Source organism: Harmonia axyridis, chromosome 2 (genome assembly GCF_914767665.1).
Source record: "Harmonia axyridis chromosome 2, icHarAxyr1.1, whole genome shotgun sequence".
Lineage (NCBI taxonomy): Eukaryota > Metazoa > Arthropoda > Insecta > Coleoptera > Coccinellidae > Harmonia > Harmonia axyridis.
The window spans coordinates 63553080-63573799 of NC_059502.1; the positions used below are offsets into that span (position 1 = coordinate 63553080).

Genomic DNA, 20720 nt, shown 5'->3' on the forward strand with positions numbered 1-20720 from the left:
AGAATATAAAAAACCACTTGCTCGCTCATTCATGCATGCACTAATTCTGCACTTGAAGGCTCATTACAGTAAAATGGTATTTGGATTCCAAGGATATAAGTGGAAGATGAATGGACGGGAGCTAAAAAGCTCTTGAATTCAGGTCAGTACTTTTCTCATTTTTGGATATGAATTATTTAGGTATTATGGCAGAATTCTGGACAATTGATTAATACTTAAGATTTTCATGAGTTTACACGAACATGTAGAGAACAATATCGATTAACTTTCAAAAAATTTGGTGACTTTCTGAAGTTAAATAGAAGCATAAAATTGATGAAATGTAATTCAAAACTGGGCTATATTCAATTTGAATTCAGCAAATCAATTTGTTAATAGTTTTTCATTTTCACCTTCGTATTTCAAAATTAATAGCGACTTATATCTTATTCAATAATGCCTGTTACTTAAGATAAAGATAATAAAGATATCTGTTATGCCCTGAACATCACATTGAAAATAAAAAAGGCAAGTAAATATAACTTCAGTATTCGAAATCACACACGTTAAGGTCTGAGGATCCGGGATCAATAAGTCCTAAAATGTATGAAAGCATGAGCTGACCTATATTCGGGAACATGAGACATGAAAAGGTTTGGATGATTAGGTACAAATCCCTTAAACTAATATTTGCAGAAAGCCTATCCTATTTCTCGAAGTGTTTACAGTTAGAGAACAATCTTTCAGTAATGTATTTGGTCGTGAATCTAATCATCGAGCTAATATTTTAGATACCTATTGAATGGAGAACTTTTTTACTCAAGGATTCAATACATGATTTGAACTGATATAGCATTGAAAAAAGTTTCAAAAATATTTTATTGGCCATTTTCATACAATCAGTCTCAAAATTCGATGTTATTTTCTAGAGTTGGATATCTGTATCTACAGATCTCTGGATAATAAAATAAAAATTTGAAAATTACAGACATCGTAAACGAATGTTTTAGTGATCTGTTCGGAAAATACTGAATATAGATTATAAAAGCATCTACGATCAACAAATTTACGAAATTTTATTGAATATCTTAGTTTTATTCTCTATATTCAATTCTCAATTGATTGTTAATGAAATATCACATTTTTCCATAAAAATGATAATTTGATATAGTCGCATATTCTTTCAGAATATTTCAACAATTTCTGATGTTATTTTAAAAAATTTATTTCATTTTTATTTCAAAACGTGTTGAATTATTTTATTTATGCATTTAACGCAACGAATCGACTCAATTATAATATTTGCAAAATGCATATTCGCGAACAGTCTCTATACCACCAGAATTGAACCAATAAATTCATGGCCTTTACCTAGTTTGAAGAAAAAGTACAGTTCGCCGCTGAGGTCAGTTAATAAATTCGAATTACGTAACTTCACAATGGTATATGTGGTAAAATCTCGAATATAACATTTATTTGTCTCAACTCGGCCATTCAAGGACATTGCGTCCAAAGACAATTTTATGAATGATGACGTTAGTCTACTTGTTTATATTTAATCGTGCGTTTTTATTGGAAGAATTTGTCAAATATTTCAGTCGGACTGTTAAAATTGATTTTCTTATTCAAATTAATTTATTGTTTTGTCAAAATTTTGAAAAACTCACAAAACTTTTGCAAAAATTTACCTTTTACAATGAAGTTAAAATTTATTAATTAATCTTTAATACTGAATCCAACGTAAAATATTGATAAACAATAGTTGTCCAGTGACCGCTATATTGAGCATTTCTCATTAATAGTGAAACAGATAATAGCTAACAAAATTTGGGAATGGTCTTACTGTGGAAGCAATTTTTGAAACCTCTACATTGTTAACTATACAAATTTATAACATAGGTATCATCTATTTTTTCGATTGAAATAGTTCTCATATAATAATAATATAATAAAATAAATATTTATTGTTTATTTGCAAAATTATTTTTCTTGGCAAAACATGAAATTCCATGCGGTGAGTTCAAGCATAGAACACATATCAATTCAATTAGTGGTTTTTATGTCAGGTTCCAACATAACTAAAAGAGGTGCGGTAAAAAATTATATTCGAGGAATACTCGACCTACTTTTTTCCATTTTGCAGATTACACATCAATCCTGACATATTCAAAACACGTACTCAACTCGAGTGGTTTTCATAAATAAAATGTAATACCTCAACGAATTGAAATATTTCAGAAGGAATCTGAAGTTTGATTCCATAAAATAATGAAATAATAATATGGTTTATTCATGTATATTCGTATTAATATATTCGAATAAACAAAAAGATCATTGAGATATACAATGTCTCTACATGAATTAATTATTTAATTATTTTTGCTTACTAATTATAGCGTGTACAAATGCCATAATTTTCCTGATTTTGTACTAAGGGTGGTCGTCAATGATTGTATTCTACTTACCAGATCAAAAGCCACATATAAAATAGTTCTAAATTTTTTTTCACCAATTTGAGTTTTTGTGCAAACAATATAATATAAGGTACTTATGTGAATATTAACATAAATCTGATATTTTTCATGTATATGTTTTTTTTTTCACACATTTTTATTAATTTTGATATATAGAAGAAAATAGGTGTCTCTTTCATATCTCATATTTTCCTAATAAAATGAAAGATTTTAATTGAAAGAAGAAGAAAGAAAAATTCAGCCATCTATTAATTGTGTTTCAATTAAATTCATATTTTTTTACTATTTGTCAATTTCATTCAAAACTGTCAATCCATAATATTCTTCTTTATTGGACTGAATGGCAAAATTATATCCATATAATATAGATTATGTATTCACGAAAATAATACAATTCAAAAAGTTTGTTGAATTGATAATACATATTTAAAAAATCTAAAAAATATCAATCTTTTTCAATGAAATGTGAAGGAATTTTCTGCGAATTAAGACTTTGTGTTAGGAGTAACGATCTAGTAATTTGTTAATTTTTTTCTTTGAATAGGTTAACAGTACGTACTTCTGGTCCATGTCATATCATTACCTGGCCATTTCTATTCGTTCTAGAGTCGTTATTTAAGTATTCCTATAAAAATCTTAAATATCTCTGAATACAAATCCCCTTGTCGTCTTTGACATGATGCAAAGTCAGTCAGTCATTTATCAGACTGAGACAAGCAAAACTGTAATTTAATACTTGAAAATACGAATTAAATCTGTATTATTTCAATATGGTTCTCATTGTACTTATTTCGTTAAGTGAAATATCTTAAAAAGACCCATTGTCGAGTTATGATACCTGTGAAGTGACACTCAACAAGGTGAATGAATGTTAATCATGTTTTGACGACAGAAGTAATGGATGTGCTTAGATAATGCAAAAGTCCATTTTCAGGGTCTGGTTGGGCGACTTCTTCAGACTTAGTCAATTAGTACTTCGGAGCCAGTTACAAACTTCAGAGCTGATACAAACGCTCAGTTCTTTACATGCTTCCGCGACAGTGTGCCACCACTTCAACCTGGTGTTTTTTCTAGAAACTCCCAACATAATGGAGTACCTTCTTAAAGTAGCCACTATTTGTTTTTTCGCTTCAGTTTATTTGATAAACAATCTTTCAGAGTGTTGCAATGAAGCAGTGTGCGGTAGCATAGTGAGCAAATGTCTTCTGATGCAATTGTGCAGATGCCATCCAGGCAATCACACGTGCAACAAAGAATGTTTTTATTGCCTCAAAGATTCCTATAGTGAGTGTTGCTCATGTGTCGAAATGTGCGAACTGCCAAATCAGCGTCAGAGAGAAGATGTTGTTGACTCGTACGTTGGAGTTATCGACAACCCCGTCCCTGGATTGTTTCAAGCTTTAGCGGAAGAAGATACAGACTGGACCAGTGAGACTTTCCAGGTGAGCTTTGTATTTTGCGAAGAAACTAGCGACTTAGTTTACTAGAAGTAGTTCCTGAGTGAATTTCACATTCGATTCAAGGCCGGCGTTAGGAGTGAAACAGTGGAGCGCCAACTTCAGGCGCCTCTATTTGAGGGACGGCAATTCGGCCCAGTTTACTGGCCGCCTTTTTATATTTCTTCCTTTATTCTCAACAATGTACGGGTGTTCCGCTCCGCTGCGTTGCAACCTTTCCTGCTATAAAATCGCCATACCGCCTTTACTAAGCGGCCTGTATAATAAATAAGACATGGCGGCCTAACCAATATAGAAAGAATTCCCTATACCCTCATTGCAAAAATATTAAATCATTATGTATTTCACAAAGATAAAAAAACACTACCTTCGCTTTCGAATTATTTGGATGCCGATGATTACACATTCAACTTGAGGAAAATTCCTACGATGTTGCATTCGAAATTAGTTAATGTCAAATGCCAAATGTTTTCAGCATAACACATGTTTTGTAATCTCAATTAGTTTTTGTAGCAATACTGAAATTTCGCATGCCATACCGCCCTTTTTATAATGTGGTGTGATATTGGTAATATGTTTTATTGAAATCTCTCAGACACATTATTTAGAAGTTGAATTTTTTATGTTTACGATATACTATGTGTAGTTCGTTATTTTTGACTTATGAATATGTATTTAGCCTGTTTTATTTCATTCAAAAATCTTGGAAAGACTTGTAATTTTCTATATTAGAACATTTCAATATATTCAATCACTAGAATTTAATTCTTTTTACACACGATTGCAAGAATCTTCATCGGAAGATGAAAGTTCTGTATTATCATCGGATAACGTGCCGTCGAAAATTAGAAAATTAAGAAAAAAAATGAATCACTAGAATTTAATTCTTTTTACACACGATTGCAAGATTCTTCATCGAAAAAAGAATTATCATCGGAGATGGTGCCGTCGAAAACTAGAAAATTAAGAATGAAAATTGTTGAAATCAGTCTTATAAAGATGGCTATGATATTATAAACCATGGGATCAGGGTCGTCTCTAGGAGGTAGACGGTCGCCTAGGGCGTCGGAATTCAGAGGCGGCATTTCAAAAATCACATTTGTACAAATTACAAGTACCAAACATAAAAAACTTTCCAAGTTGCAGCATTATGCACTATACTCATCATAAATATCTCAGATGATGCGAATCCCCCTCATAGTAATTTTCTAATATTTATTGACAGTAAAACTCATGCACACGTCAGGCTTGTCGGTGTTCCCTTTGATAATCTTTGCCGACTTTTATTCGGATTTGGTGTCCACTCCTTGATATTTCAGGAATAATTTTATTTTCAATTCTTCAAATATTTCAGAGAAATGTAAAATACGATTTCGCCATTTCCATCTTATCACTATCAGAAAATATAATTGTTTTCATTTCATACCACAATAAATTATAATATTTTTTTAATCATTCAATTCACCTATAAGAAAACTGATTGTTTTATTCTTTTTCAATTCACCTTTGGATTTGAGGACTTCAAATTGAGTTTATGAAAGTAACCTCTATAATTTTTTATTTTTCAAGCATTTTATCGCCAATACCTGCGTTGTAAATCACGTAGAACATATGGCATTCATAAACAGATTTGTAGATATACCAAAATATTTCACAAATCATAATAATCAGAATAATCATCAAAAAGGAATTATGAGAATTTATTTTCTAGGATTTGTTTCTTCCGGAAAAGCAACGAAGATCATTTTGAAGAAGTTATAGCCAGCGAACTAGAAAAAATGTATCTACCCTGTATGTAGATAGTACAAGAATATGATAATGCAAATTATATGAATCCTGAAATGAATGAAGGTTTGAAATTCTTGGGTTTTTGTTAATGAATATTTCGACATGTTATTATGAATTGAAGACATGCCTTCAGTTTGTTCATCTCTCGGTAGAAGACAGAGTTGCAGAGTTGACTCCTCTTATAGAGCAGAAAATTGTCGTGCGCCTAGCCCTAGCCCTAGACCCTAGAGGGGCAATTTGGCTAGCAACAGCTCTGTTAGGGACTAAAGTGGTGGCTTGCCTGAGGCGCTGCGCTCAGGCTATCATTCGCTGAGGGATTAAAAAACACTTTAGTTATTTGGTTTATACGCTATTTCATGAACTTTTAAATATATTTAGAAGATATCATATCATATATCTACCCATTTTTGTTCACTTTAAAATAATACCTTCAATAACAAATAATAATTTAATTATGATATGTCAGATTAGAATTATTGTAGTAGTAGTGTGCTAATAGTATTGTTACCTACTCAAGAAAGAGGATATCAGTCACTTCTAATCCATTTTAATCCCTGAAATTAGGGATTAAAACTACTAATTCAATTCCTGGAGTGCATAATAGTATATTTTGAAACAAGTTACAGAATGGGCTTCTATTCCAACGCTAATGCGAAATTCGTGTTGGAATTGTCTTCTGTAACGAGTATAAGAGGATATTTTCTCTATTTCAGCCAAGTTTTGTGAAATATCTTCGAAATTCAATGAAAAATTCATATTATACATCCTAGTGTTACGAAATTTAAATCGTACGTTTCGAATTTTTTATATGGACGCATTAAATTCGTGAATTATGTCTGACGACTGATGAAATCGATTTAACACTACCAGAATAAAAAAAAATTGCGAATAATGTTTCAAATCATTTTACTATATCCAAGTTAGTGGAGACAAACACAAAACGACAAATATTACTAAAAACAATGTATTGGGTTCATTACAGCACTGTTTTTAGTACTGTAATGAACTCATTACGATACTGAAATAGAGGAAGAATATTTATTGATCACTTATTTCAATAACCTATAATTTCAGGTTCAATTTCATATGGAACATAAGAAAGGGCAGAAAATGAACAACTTCCACGTCGGTTCTAGCAGTAACGATATACTTCCGGAAATGGACGATACATCGATGGAATGTACGACGGTTTTCCTGAACAACTGCACAAGTGTTTCGAAATGCGAAAAAATATGTTCTTCCATGGGAGCCTCCGGATTCAGATGGTTCCACGATGGATGCTGTGAGTGCGTTGGAGAGAACTGCTTCAATTTTGGATTGAAGGAGAGTAGATGTCGGCGTTGTTCCTACAAGGATGTGTCTGACGAAGATTATTCCGAAGACCTTTATCATTTTTCAGAGGATAATAATCTAGACGACGACAATGACATTTCAGATGTGATCTGGTAAATTTCAGCTCTATCAACTTAACTTAAGAATATAAAATACACTAAACATAAAAAATCAATTTGTAAATTTTTGATGTGATTGGTATTAAATAACATGTTACTTTAATTTGCCTATTCAGTTAAAAACAATTTACATAGCAGTTGATCCATTCTATTTCTGCATGGTTTATAAAATTTTCAAGTGACAATTTCAACTCAGAATATAAAGGGTGTTTTTTTTCGAGGTATATAACTTTAAGTTGGCATTACTGTTCAAGATGGCGACCGATTTAACAGCTGTCAAGTGATTTATTCTCAGTTTGATTTGGCAATTCATTCACGCCTGAAAAACGCTTGCAAATAGTGAATTTTATTTCGAAAATAATGGTTCTGTGCGGAATACGTATCGCGCACTACGTCCATTTTATCGTCGACAAAACCGTCCATCAGAGCAGTTAATTCGATTAACCATGGAACGTTTTCGCACCACGTTTACTCTTATTGATAACTCGCATCCCCAGAGACGCCGTGTACAGAAGAAGCTATTGCTGCTGTAGAGCGTAGCATTGAGGAAGACCCGAATGAGTGTATCCGCCATCGAGCACAGGAATTGGATCTGTGTCCATCCACTTTATGGAAGAGTTTGCGGAAGGATCTTGGTTTGCGTGCTTACAGAATCCAACTCGTGCAAGAATTGAAGCCAAACGATCATCAAGTAAGGAGTAGATTCGTCGAATGGGCCCAAAATGAGATTGCCGTTGTTCCCGATTTTCATGAGCGAATTTTGTTTAGCGATGAAGCGCACTTCTGGTTGAATGGCTACGTCAACAAACAAAACTGCTGCATTTGGAGTGAAGCTAATCCTCAAGTGTATGTCGAAACACCGTTACATCCAGAAAAACTGACTGTTTGGTGCGCTTTATGGGCTGGTGGAATCATTGGTCCGTACTTCTTCAAAAACGATGGTGGCCAGAACGTTACAGTCAATGGTGATCGGTATAGAGCCATGATTACTAACTTTTTCATTCCTGAATTGAACAACCATGATGTCAAGGAGCTGTGGTTCCAACAAGACGACGGAACATGTCACACAGCTCGTGCAACAATCGATTTATTGAAAGACACGTTTGGTGACCGCCTAATTTCACGTTTTGGACCTGTGAATTGGCCTCCAAGATCTTTTGATTTAACACCGCTAGACTACTTTATGTGGGGCTATGTAAAGTCATTGGTTTATGCGGATAAGCCACAAACCCTTGAACATTTGGAAGACAACATTCGCCATGTTATTGCCGATATACGGTCACAAATGTTGGAAAAAGTCATTGAAAATTGGACGTCCAGATTGGACTACATCCGAGCCAGCCGTGGCGGTCATATGCCAAAAATCATTTTGAAAATGTAATGCCACAAGATTATCTTGCGGATAAATAAAATTCATGTCAATCGAATAATCCATCGTTGTTTTATTGCAATTTAAAGTTCTATAGCTCTAAAAAAAACACACTTCAGAAAAGATCCATGCTGGGTTATGTAAATTTTTGGATCAGTTGAATTAATAATGATTAATTAATAACGCCACGATAGTTCAAGAAAAGAGCAATGATGACCTTGATAACTACATATTCGCTACAAAATATCAGTGAACATCAATCGCCATAAAAATTTCGTTATGCAATAGAAGAGAACTGACAAAATTCGTATGTAAATTTCTCATCACAAGTCGCCTTACCAGTGTCGAAGGATTTTATTTATGGCTCGATAAAATTCGCACTCCAACAATTAGATATGAAATGTTGTTATTGTCTCGGAATAAAATAATTCCTCAGATGATCTCAAATATTTGTTATCATGGGAAAGATGATTCAGTTCTGTTGATTTTTTGTAATCCAAATTTGATGGCTCGATATTTTCCAATTGAAATATAAAAAAATTGAGTTAAGTTAATACAAAACAGGATTATTTGTTTCCGGTTTAAAGTGTTTTTAGTTAGATTAGAATTGCATTCGTTTCTGACCTGAATTTTTCGTTGCATTACATTGCAAATTTCTCGGTTTCATACCTGAATGAGTAAGTATAATTGAAGATTTTAACAACGGTAACCATTTGCCATTGGCAATAGCATGAAAAACATTGCCGATTTGATACAATGGTTGATTATTTCCTGTTATCTCAGAAAATAAATATTCCAAGAATTCAGAAATACGATACTTTTTAAATTGGGAATTCGTTGAAAATATACTTATCAATATCCATACTTGTCCTTTCTTAGCTATCTAGAATGAAATTCAGTTTGTTCTAAAGTCCCCACCGACGTATGAAAGAAAGAACGCTCAAGAGCTCCTAATGCTAAATTATTGCTTTTATTGAATTTCAGGTCGCATTTTTGTAAAAATGTTTCGCGGTTATTTTTGAAAAGATCGGAATCACACATCAACAATTTATCTATCAATTCTCGAAAGGAATAGATTGCAACAAACTCAAAACAGTAAAACATCAAGTTTTTCGATGTTTTACTCCATTAACTAGAGTATACTGAAAGTGTACAAAACAAAATTTGACTATCAAAGGTCAAATAATCGATATCAAATTGTGTCGCGGTGATACCCTCATTGATACTAAATATTCTCAATTTCAAATCCTCTTTTTTAGATTTCAGCATTAAATTTTTTCACGTATACGAACATGCATCTATTTAGTTACACGATCCAATGAAATTTTACATCTGAATGCAAATTTTCATTTTGATTAAATCCGTAATTTTGAAATTAACAGAAAACAAAATTTTTAACAGCTATATTTATCAAACCCCATGTCCATGAATTTAACCATGAGCTGACCCTTATTGTTTGAGACTATTTTAAGCTCAAACTTCGAAAATTACATACGTTTTGATGAAATTATAGAGCGATTTGTTCAAGATACTATAGCACTCATTAGAAAGCTATATATGTATAAAAAATTATTTGAAAATCTTCAAAAGCGTACTGTAACTACCTGAACTTTCTTAATTTTTTTCTTCAACTGCTGGTCCTTGACTTTTTCACAATGTAACAAAATATATCTTTGTTCATCAAATCAATTCAAAACATTTGTTGCCATTCCCCAAGTAGATTTGAAATCTACATTGGATTGCGCGAAGTGTAAAATTAGGATGAATGAGTATGATTTAGATTTCAAAATAAAAGTTAACGAAAGATCCATCGAGTGAAAACTATTTGCAATCAATAATCATAACGACTTTGAAGAGAAGCTCACAATTTTTGGATTTTGCTTCTCCGCATAAACTTCGAGAAACGAGAAATTTCAAACTGTATTCATGAGAGAGTTACGTGCTTTAGGCCTTCTAGCTAAAATAAGCTTTCATCTTCTCTACGTGAAATCCAAATATACAATTGAAACATGAGGATTACAAATTCTGTGTAATATCTCAGAATCAATGAACTCGTAAGCATTCTTCGTTGCAAACTCGACATGAACATCACACTAGAATCATACATATGTGGTAAGGAGAGAAAGTAGAACAAATATCCATATATGAAAAACTTGTTTTTTATCGAATGAGAAAGAAAATATAATTCACAATGTGAATTCACAATATTCGGTTCATTAGTTTCAATATTAAATCGTCCATGGAAACAAATTTCCTAGCCTCAACGTTTTCGAAAGAAAATGCAGCTATAAAAAGGAAAACCAATGTGAAAATGAATTACAAAGTAATCTTGAAATAATTATGGATTCAATATTTTTGATAATTCATTGTTAAAAGTCTCTTTAAACCACTTTCAGGTATCCAAGTTCTTAAAAATTGATCACTGATTTCATTAACCTCTAATTTCAGGTTTAATTTCATATGGAACATGAAAAAAGGAAGAAAATTTTTGAAAATTCATTGTTAAAAGTCACTTCAAACCACTTTCAGGTATCCAAGTCCTTAAAAACTTCAATTTTACATTGAAAATTTGTGCAGTTAAACTGTCTGCGCGAAAATTTGAAGTACACGTCTCAGTTTAGTTTTTAGTGGTGTTTCCGAATATTAAAACAGATTTTCAAAATTCCGATGTACAGGGTGTTGTTACGAGGATTCAAACGATTCATAGTTTTTTGTTAACCCGGACCTGGATTTTCAGGGCGGTTATTGCATGTTACGTTTGGGCTCTCAATATTTGGCAAATATGAAGAAAATATACCGGGTTGATATGGCCTCCGAAAGAAACGGGCAACATTCATAAAACACCCTGTATCTCGGCTACGAAGAGAGTAAGACCCAATAAATGGGTCCAGAACCGCCTTGGTGCCACCTATGCACCTGTGAAGTATTTCCGTTTCCCAATGAAACACCCTGTATGTAACAACCTTATATATCACAATCTTATCATGAGTAAGCAAAATTCTTCAAAAGAAGGAAAATTTGAAATTTTTTTTCTTTATCTCCCCCCTTCCCCAAGGCTTATGTCTGGGTACGCCACTGTCACTATGTATCAGTTTTAACATTTCTTATGTCATTTATAGGTTATGTCATTTAATCATGGACAGATACAAACCTCAACAGCGATTATAAATTATTTTATCAAAGTGATTTGAAAGTGGTACCAAATAGGTACGAATCGGTACTTGGTACTGGTACTTTCGTGTCGTGTAAAGAAAATTCACTTTATTTGTCTACAGTATTACTTATTTCTAAATTTTTCTCAGTATTTACAAATGAGCACTGATTGGGATAAAACAATCCAAGAATTTCTGAAGGTTGTTGAAGCTTGTATCTTTCCATGATTGCAAGGCATAACCTACTGAACGAAAATGACATAAGAGACATCAAAAAATAAAATAAATAAAGTGTAAATTAGTGATAATACGTCATGACTATTCTTTATTCGATCATTGCTATTGGAAAACAGTATACAATGCCTACTTATCAAAGAAATTGTTCCGTGCTGACTACAAGAAGTCTTTCTGATTACCACCACACCAAGAGACCTTTGACTCAGTACTACTTGACGTTTTAAAATGTATCTCATTGTTACTATCTTCGAATATAACAAGTAGATATACTAGGAGCCTCCGTACTGAGTAGATAGAATTGTACGGAATGAATATCTATCAAAAGTCACTAATTAATCATAGAAAAATACTATGGAAATGATGAGAACTCGACAGTTTTGTGTCGATATGGAATAATTAGTGCTTTCCTCTAATTAGCACAAAATTATGTCGGAGTCATTTATCTATTAATAAAGAATTGAATCACATGCGGAATGCTGAATATAAAGGAGGTCAAGGACGACATAAACTTCATTGATAAAGTAGATGATGATCAAATTGTCCAATTTACTGAAATACCGACCAACAAGCGAATGTTCCTATTTTTGAACCGATTCCAGAATTTCATAATCAGGATTCAAATTTCGTATGGATTAATCTGTACCATAGAGTAATAAACATAGATAAAGGGAGTATACGCACTATTTACATGTCCCCAACATGGTTAGATTACGTTGTCGGATTGTGATATATTTTCAAATCCACAATTTTACTACATATATCGTTATTAATGTATATTATATTGAATGAAATATATATATTTGAGTGATTGATGATTAAATATACAAATTTGAAATCCAATATTTTTCCTAATTGACGAATTTATATAAGGTGTGTGAATAAGTCTTTCCCGTTTTTTGTAAGAGATGGCGCCACCAATACTGTGCGAGTATTTAATGGTTACATATGTCATAATCAAAGCTTATTCATCTGTCAACAATTCCACACTAACACATTAGTTGAAATTTTTTCGCATCATACATTTTTGAAATCGTGAAAATGTCGAAATTTGAGCCGAGTCGACGTCATTTGCGGGAAGTTTCACTTTATTGGTTCAATTTGAAGAAATCTGCTGCCAAGGCGCATCGGTTGCTTCAGGAAGCTTATGGAGAAGGTTGTGTCGATGATTCAAGTGTTCGCGGATGGTTTCGACGCTTCAAAAGTGGCGATTTCGACGTGGAAGACAAGGAGCGTTCCGGGCGGCCGCAAATCTTTGAAGATCAAGAATTGGCGACTTTGCTTGATGAAGATTCTTGTCAAACGCAAGAAGAACTTGCTGAAGCATTGGGAGTTGACCGAACAACCATTTCCAAGCGTTTGAAAGCCATGGGAATGATCCAAAAGCAAGGAAATTGGGTGCCGTACGAACTGAAGCTGAGAGACGTTGAACGGCGTTTTTTCACTTGCGAACAGCTGCTTCAGCGACATAAAAGAAAGGGTTTTCTGCATCGTATCGTGACTGGCGATGAAAAATGGATCCGTTACGATAATCAGAAGCGAAGAAAATCATGGGGACTACCCGGCCATGCATCATCATCGACGGCCAAGCCAAATATTCATGGCGCCAAGCTCATGCTCTGTATATGGTGGGACCAGCTAGGTGTGGTTTACTATGAGCTTCTGAAACCGAATGAAAGGATCACAGGCGAGGTCTATCGACGACAATTGATGCGTTTGAGCCGCGCACTGCGAGAAAAACGGCCACAATACTCCGACAGGCACGACAAAGTTATTTTGCAACATGACAATGCTCGCCCACATGTTGCACAGCCGGTGAAACATACTTAGAAACGCTCAAATGGGAAGTCCTACCCCACCCGCCGTATAGTCCAGACATTGCTCCGTCTGATTACCATCTCTTCAGATCGATGACGCATGGCCTGGCTGACCAGCACTCCCATTCCTACGAGGAACCAAAAAAATGGGTGGATGACTGGATAGAGGCCAAACCGGTCGAATTTTTTCGCAACGGGATTCGTATGTTGCCAGAAAGATGGGGAAAAGTTGTAGCTAGCGATGGCCAATACTTTCAATAATTCATTTGTAACCATTTTTTCACAATAAAGGCTCAAAATTTGAAAAAAACGGGAAAGACTTATTCACACACCTTATAGTATGCAGAATATTTATTATTTTCTGTGTCTACCTGCTGAAATACAAGGTTTCACAACTTTTACTCTCCTAGTGTCATCGGTTGTTTCACGTCGTTAGGCGCGCTTGAAGTTTGTTTTCTGAATTTCTGATATATTTAGGTATTCATTTCAATATATTTTGAGTTGATATGAAACGTTGATTCATGGTACATAAGAAGTGCGTTCTTTGTGGTGAAATACGCGAATTGAATGCAATATCGTATCACTGATATGTCTTATTTCCGCGCGCTAAGTGTCAAATTTGATAGTTCATGTTGGGGACAAAATTTTCTTACTGAAAATGACATATGCCCCCTCTATATATGTTTATTACTCTGAGATCTGTTACTATGTAACATGTAACATATCACTCAATAATTCCCAGGCCTGGCGCACCTATTTTTTTTCTCGTTAGAACTAAGCTGTCAGAATTCCAGGGTGAAATCTGGATCGTGATATTGAAGGCTAAGTTGTTGTTTGAAAAATGGATAAAAATGAGTTTGGGGAATTGAAAAGACACTGTTTTTTTCTGGCCTGGTCATATGATCAACACGAAATTTTGCGTGGAGCTTGAAATTGTTATTTTACATCTTATTTATAATTTTTCTCTCGGATACTAAAGAGTTATTTCATGAACTCAAAATGACTATTCTGTATGTGCCCACTGATCGTAAAAAAAAACTATTTCTCGGATTTTGTTGAGTTTCCTCTAGATTAGAGACAATATTCAGTCCTTTCTATTGAAATTGAATGAAAGTGAAAAAAGTTCGCTTTCCGAAACTAATTCATAAATAATTAAATATTAGAAACTTTTGTATTAGGCATTCCATCGGTTAATATAGATAATAATTTTCTTATGCGATATCAAATGACATTTTTGTACGGATTGTGTTGATGACTTGACCTAACAGATTTCATATTAGATATAACATTTGAAACTGGGTCTTAAAGACCAAGAAATTATATTCAAATTCAATTCATTCCAATTCGTACCATCAATTTCAAATAATGATCGCTAAAATTGTATATAATATAGTCGTTTATGGGAACTTTCGAAATAAAGGGAAAATTAGATATTCAGAAGATTATCGAACAATTCTAGTAGCTACATTAGTTTTTATGAAATTGAGGGATTTTCATGAGAAATTTTAAGCATTACCTTATCGGACGAAACATGAATGTATGAAGAAAAACATAAAGTATTTTTTCTACATTCATGCAAAAAGCAAAACTTTATTGGACTATATTTAGTGGAAAAAGCAGTTCTTTATTGCACTAGTGCAATAAAGTTTTTATTGCACTCATCTGTCATTCTACTTCAACGTGCTGTCACCAATTGTTCATTCACTTTCAACATTGAGGGTAAAAATAAAGTTTGAGTTAAATTGTTCGTAACGTATTAGTTCCTGTTTCAATGCAAATCGATATTAATAATAAAGTATTCAAGTTGCGCTTTTCATTTTCCTACACCTAGTGCCGCACCTCAATAAATCATTTTTTGCTTTTTGCATGAACGTAGAAAAAATGTTGTATGCAACTCGTGCAAAAATTGTTTATTATAAACATTCACTTTTTGCACTTGTTGCATAAATAACTATATGATAAATAATATTCATCCTATAAATGAATTTTCGAAAGTAAATCCCATAGTATAAAAGAAGGATAAAATTGAAAAGGATGCCGAAACTTTTTTAGTAAATTGTCATACTTAATACCTTTTTTTCACTGAAAAAGTGACGTTTGATATCCACCTTCGATAACGACAACCTATATATAAACAGAAGTTACTTTGAAAAGAGTTGAAGCAAGAATAAAATGAACCTCTTCTTGAACGCTCTGAGTTACTACATCGGTATCCAACTCTATTCAAGTGCACTCTATTTACGTCAAGCAGCTGATTCTTCTTTTTGTTCAGGAACTCACATCATTTTCACACGTTCATGTGAGGATGGTGAATAGCATGTGGTTCACATTCTATTTCCTGGTAAGAACGTCATTTCTTCGAACAGTTTATGCGATAAATCATCAGAAATAAACGAAAAAACTGATACTCATTAGCGGAGAATTATATTTCTTCGACAAAATGAGTATTTAATTACTGAATGATGTAAATTAAGACGATGAAAATAGAGAAAAGGAATTGCATTCATCGAGGCATTCATCATTTGTGGGAAATTGTGGGGTCGATCTTAGACACATTTAGAGTAGGACACATCAAGTCCAAATAACTCAGAGAAAATGTATTCCTTTCATGAACTTCAATGAATTATGTCAATATTTATGGATGCGAGATTGGTAGTATGAAGAAAATCAAAAGATAAATGATTGGTAGATCGTTCTGCAGAAATATCACAACTAATATCCAGGAAATTAGGCAAATTATCAACGTGAAATCAAATTCATTTTTGCTTTTTCTTTTCAATAATCTGCCTAAATCTACAGCCGTTTTCTCAGGAAATTATTTTTTTGAGATAATTCAATATATTAGGTTGGAAGTTTTGCGTTTGATCTTTTTTTTTAAATATAGTAGAGGGCTAATTTTACCTCCACAAGTTGAAATTCTGGATTTTGAGAATGTCGAAATTGAAGAGAGGGTAACTTTCAGTTGCTGAAGGGTTGATTCCATAATTAACCCAGAATTGCTTCTTTCTTTCAAAATATTAAGATTTTACTCACATTGATTTTATTGAAGAGTTATCAACTAAAACATGATATAAATACCTAACATAAACATTCATATTTGTAGAAATTTATCGAAAATATCTGCTCATGAGGTAACGATGCGATAATTATCATTGAAGTGAAATATTTAAGTACGATAATAGTTATTTATAATACAAGTGCAGAAGGCATTGATATTCTTCCACGAGTTCAAAATTCAAAAACGAGCCACGAAGTGGCGAGTTTTGGAATGAACGAGTGGTAGAATGAGCCTTCTGTACGAGTATTATACATTTTTTTCTCTAATTCATTGCATTTTCATTGAAATTAATGAAATATTTCCATAAATATAATTTAGTGATTTTTGCATTGAAAAAAGTTGGTTGGCAGAACTGATTTCTTTAAGGCAATTTGATGAATTGACAGATAAAGCCGTAGCGGAATGTTCGGAGTGCCAACATAGAATAATAAAATATAACCATGAAAACTGTGCGTTTCTGATATATTCTCGCACGATTTTGTTCTACAAGATGTGGAAGAATGAACGGAATAACCACAGAATTAGAGAAAAGAATATTTCTCGCATTCATACAAATTTTATCACAATTTTGATTAATTATTTCATGAACAATATTATCCAACATTTTGTTATCGTGAATTAACCTTGAGAAAGGTCGAAGAAGTGGCAGTGAATACATAATAAATGATATGGTAATGATAGGTAAGTAGACTTAGGCAATTTTTCGAATATTTTTTTTTGTCTTTCACAATTTTTTTATCCAAATTGTCTGTATGAATAGTATGGAATGCTCTCAAAATTGTTGCTGCATTTTCTGTCATTCTCATTCTGCTTGTCTCAATAAACACCTGTTTGTACTACGATCTTCAATAAATGGAAAAAAATGAATAAGAGAACAACAAACCATTGAAAATACACGGGAGCGAAACCCAAAATAACTATAAATATACTCCAAGTTGATAAATCTGCTCCGAAGAAAATTCATGAAACCTCAGTGTGGAATATAGAAACAAGAATTGAGTACGATAGACTCAGCAGAGGATAAAAGTGACTTTTCACTTGGGAATTTGTATTACTCCCTATATATAAATTAATATCGCTCACCATGCTTTTCAATAGTACTCTTCTCACTGCATATAAAGGGTGTTTTTTTTAGAGCTACAGAACTTTAAATTGCAATAAAACAACGATGGTTTATTCTATTGACATGAATTTTATTTATCCGCAAGATAATCTTGTGGCATTACATTTTAAATATGATTTCTGGCATATGACCGCCACAGCGGGCTCGGATGTAGTCCAATCTGGACGTCAAATTTTCGATGACTTTTTCCAACATTTGTGGCCGTATATCGGCAATAATACGGCGAATGTTGTCTTCCAAATGGTCAAGGGTTTGTGGCTTATCCGCATAGACCAATGACTTTACATAGCCCCACAGAAAGTAGTCTAGCGGTGTCAAATCACAAGATCTTGGAGGCCAATTCACAGGTCCAAAACGTGAAATTAGGTGGCCACCAAACGTGTCTTTCAATAAATCGATTGTGGCACGAGCTGTGTGACATGTTGCGCCATCTTGTTGGAACCACAGCTCCTGGACATCATGGTTGTTCAATTCAGGAAAGAAAAATTTAGTAATCATGGCTCTATACCGATCACCATTGACTGTAACGTTCTGACTATCATCATTTTTGAAGAAGTACGGACCAATGATTCCACCAGCCCATAAAGCGCACCAAACAGTCAGTTTTTCTGGATGTAACAGTGTTTCGACATACACTTGAAGATTAGCTTCACTCCAAATGCGGCAGTTTTGTTTGTTGACGTAGCCATTCAACCAGAAGTGCGTTTCATCGCTAAACAAAATAAAATGGACGTAGTGCGCGATACGTATTCCGCACAGAACCATTATTTTCGAAATAAAATTGCACTATCTGCAAGCGTTGTTCAGGCGTGAGAATATTCATGATGAATTGCCAAACCAAACTAAGAATAAATCACTTGACAGCTGTTAAATCGGTCGCCATCTCGAACAGTAATGCCAACTTAAAGTTATATTCCTTGAAAAAAAACACCCGTTATAAGTTCCATGTGAATTCTATTCTGTGATTCCCCTTTTGAAGAAATCCTGGATACGCCACTGGCTTCTGTGTTGTTAAATGCATGAAATACAACTTCAGGATCATACTCGGAACGATATATGTAGATTATTATGCACTCTTAAGTTTTATACCTGACTGCATTATCAGAAGCAATAAGGGGGAAAAGGGCAGACACATAGGTCAAATTAAGGAGCCACCAAGAGATATTCGTCGTTTAATAGCATACAGAGGGTGACTCATAGGGGGAAGCACCCCAAAAACTATTAACACCTGGCTACCGTACATTAAACACATGCTACCTATGCAGCTTAAACTAAAATTTTCTAACAAATAAATATTTTCTTTCAATCTTATCGCCCAAAAATCATTTCAACAACATATTATCTTTGTATGCACCTGTCATCAGATGAACAAATTACGGTCTAATCTACGATAGCCAACCCACGAATAACCATGTGATATATTGGGAACAAGTGGATCCCTGGTGTCTAGTTTGATGACTGCAGGCTACTGATTGAGCGATGACATCATGGGTAGCAGTGTAGAATGGAATTAACATCATTAAATATGTGAATATATTAACTTTCGAGGTTATGTCGATCAGCTATCACTTTTAAGTTTCAAATATTTGGAATAGAAAATTATCACTTCTATTTCATGTAGACTGAATGTTTTTTGGAAAATGGTATGGTGAATAATTAAGTAGATTCTGCCAACAGCATTTTTGACGGTATATCACTCCTCACTTGTTCTAAAATTCCAGAAAATTGGCCCCGTATCAAATATGCAATACTTTGTTCTTTCAAATCAGAACAATGTAAATGAAACACTCATCAGCATATGAAGATAAAAGTCGTTTTCACGTGTTGAAACAATAGGTCAAATGAGTGTGCTATAAAATGACTTAACTGTTTTACTGCTTTCAGTATAAGTCAAATGTCTAATGCTTCTTGGTATCCAGATTTTGTTTACATGTGCATTGTACATATGTTTATATAATTCCAATTTTTTGAATATTTGAAGTATTCTCTTGAGGGCTTCATGGTTTTCGTTATGCACTTCAACAAATCTTCAAATTTGAGCTAGATGGACAACATTAATTTCAGTGTATACAGTCCAGAAAGTTTTGCAGATTTTAAGACAAGAGCAGCCCCAGCCTTAAATTTTGGGGGGTCACCGTTTTGATGGGACCATTTCGTACCTCCTCTGCTTGAAACGCATATTAAGTGTTAGGTGGTTCCATTTTGGAGGGGCCATGACCCCTCTGACACCTCCGCCCACTGAGTCCGCGCTTGTTTTAAGGAACTTAAAGGAAGTATTTTTTATATTTTCAATTGCCTCTTCCACTTTTAGATTATATGTAGGTACCCTATTAATTTCAAAGAGTTGAACTGACATATATGTATATGTCCTCAATATTTTCATTTTGAGCTCGATTTTGAGCTACATGGCCAACATTCATTTTAGTGTGTACAGTCCAGAAAGCTCTGCAGATTTTAAGGAACTTGGAGTATTTTTTATGTTTTTCATTGCCTTTTCCACTTTTAGATTATATGTAAGTACCCTATTAATTTAAAAAAGTTGAACTGACATATATGTATATGTCCTCAATATTTTCATTTGGAGCTCGATTTCGAGCTACATGGGCAACATTCATTTTAGTGTGTACAGTCCAGAAAGCTCTGCAAATTTTGAGGAACTTGAAGTATTTTTTATGATTTTCATTGCCTTTTTCACTTCTAGATTATATGTAAGTACCCTATTAATTTAAAAAAGTTGAACTGACATATATGTATATGTCCTCAATATTTTAATTTTGAGCTACATGGCCAACATTCATTTTAGTGTGTACAGTCCAGA

The 20720-nt window shown here is 33.6% G+C and overlaps 2 protein-coding genes across 15 annotated transcripts in view; one reads left to right on the forward strand and one right to left on the reverse strand.

The window, feature by feature from the left end:
- Nucleotides 1-20720, reverse strand: part of LOC123673496 (ankyrin-2-like) — a 121201-nt gene that overhangs the window by 98708 nt on the left and 1773 nt on the right. The gene's annotated exons all lie outside the window — the stretch shown is intronic.
- On the forward strand, nucleotides 25-7279 carry LOC123673500 (twisted gastrulation protein homolog 1-A-like). 2 transcript variants are annotated; one of them, XM_045608018.1, is made up of 3 exons: nucleotides 25-142; nucleotides 3388-3895; nucleotides 6773-7256. In XM_045608018.1, the coding sequence occupies exons 2-3, from the start codon at nucleotides 3542-3544 to the stop codon at nucleotides 7145-7147; spliced, it is 729 nt and encodes a 242-aa protein (XP_045463974.1). In that variant the 5' UTR covers nucleotides 25-142; nucleotides 3388-3541; the 3' UTR covers nucleotides 7148-7256. The 2 variants fall into 2 exon arrangements, with proteins under 2 accessions (XP_045463974.1, XP_045463973.1); XM_045608017.1 differs by lacking the exon at nucleotides 25-142 and having other exon boundaries at nucleotides 3346-3895; nucleotides 6773-7279.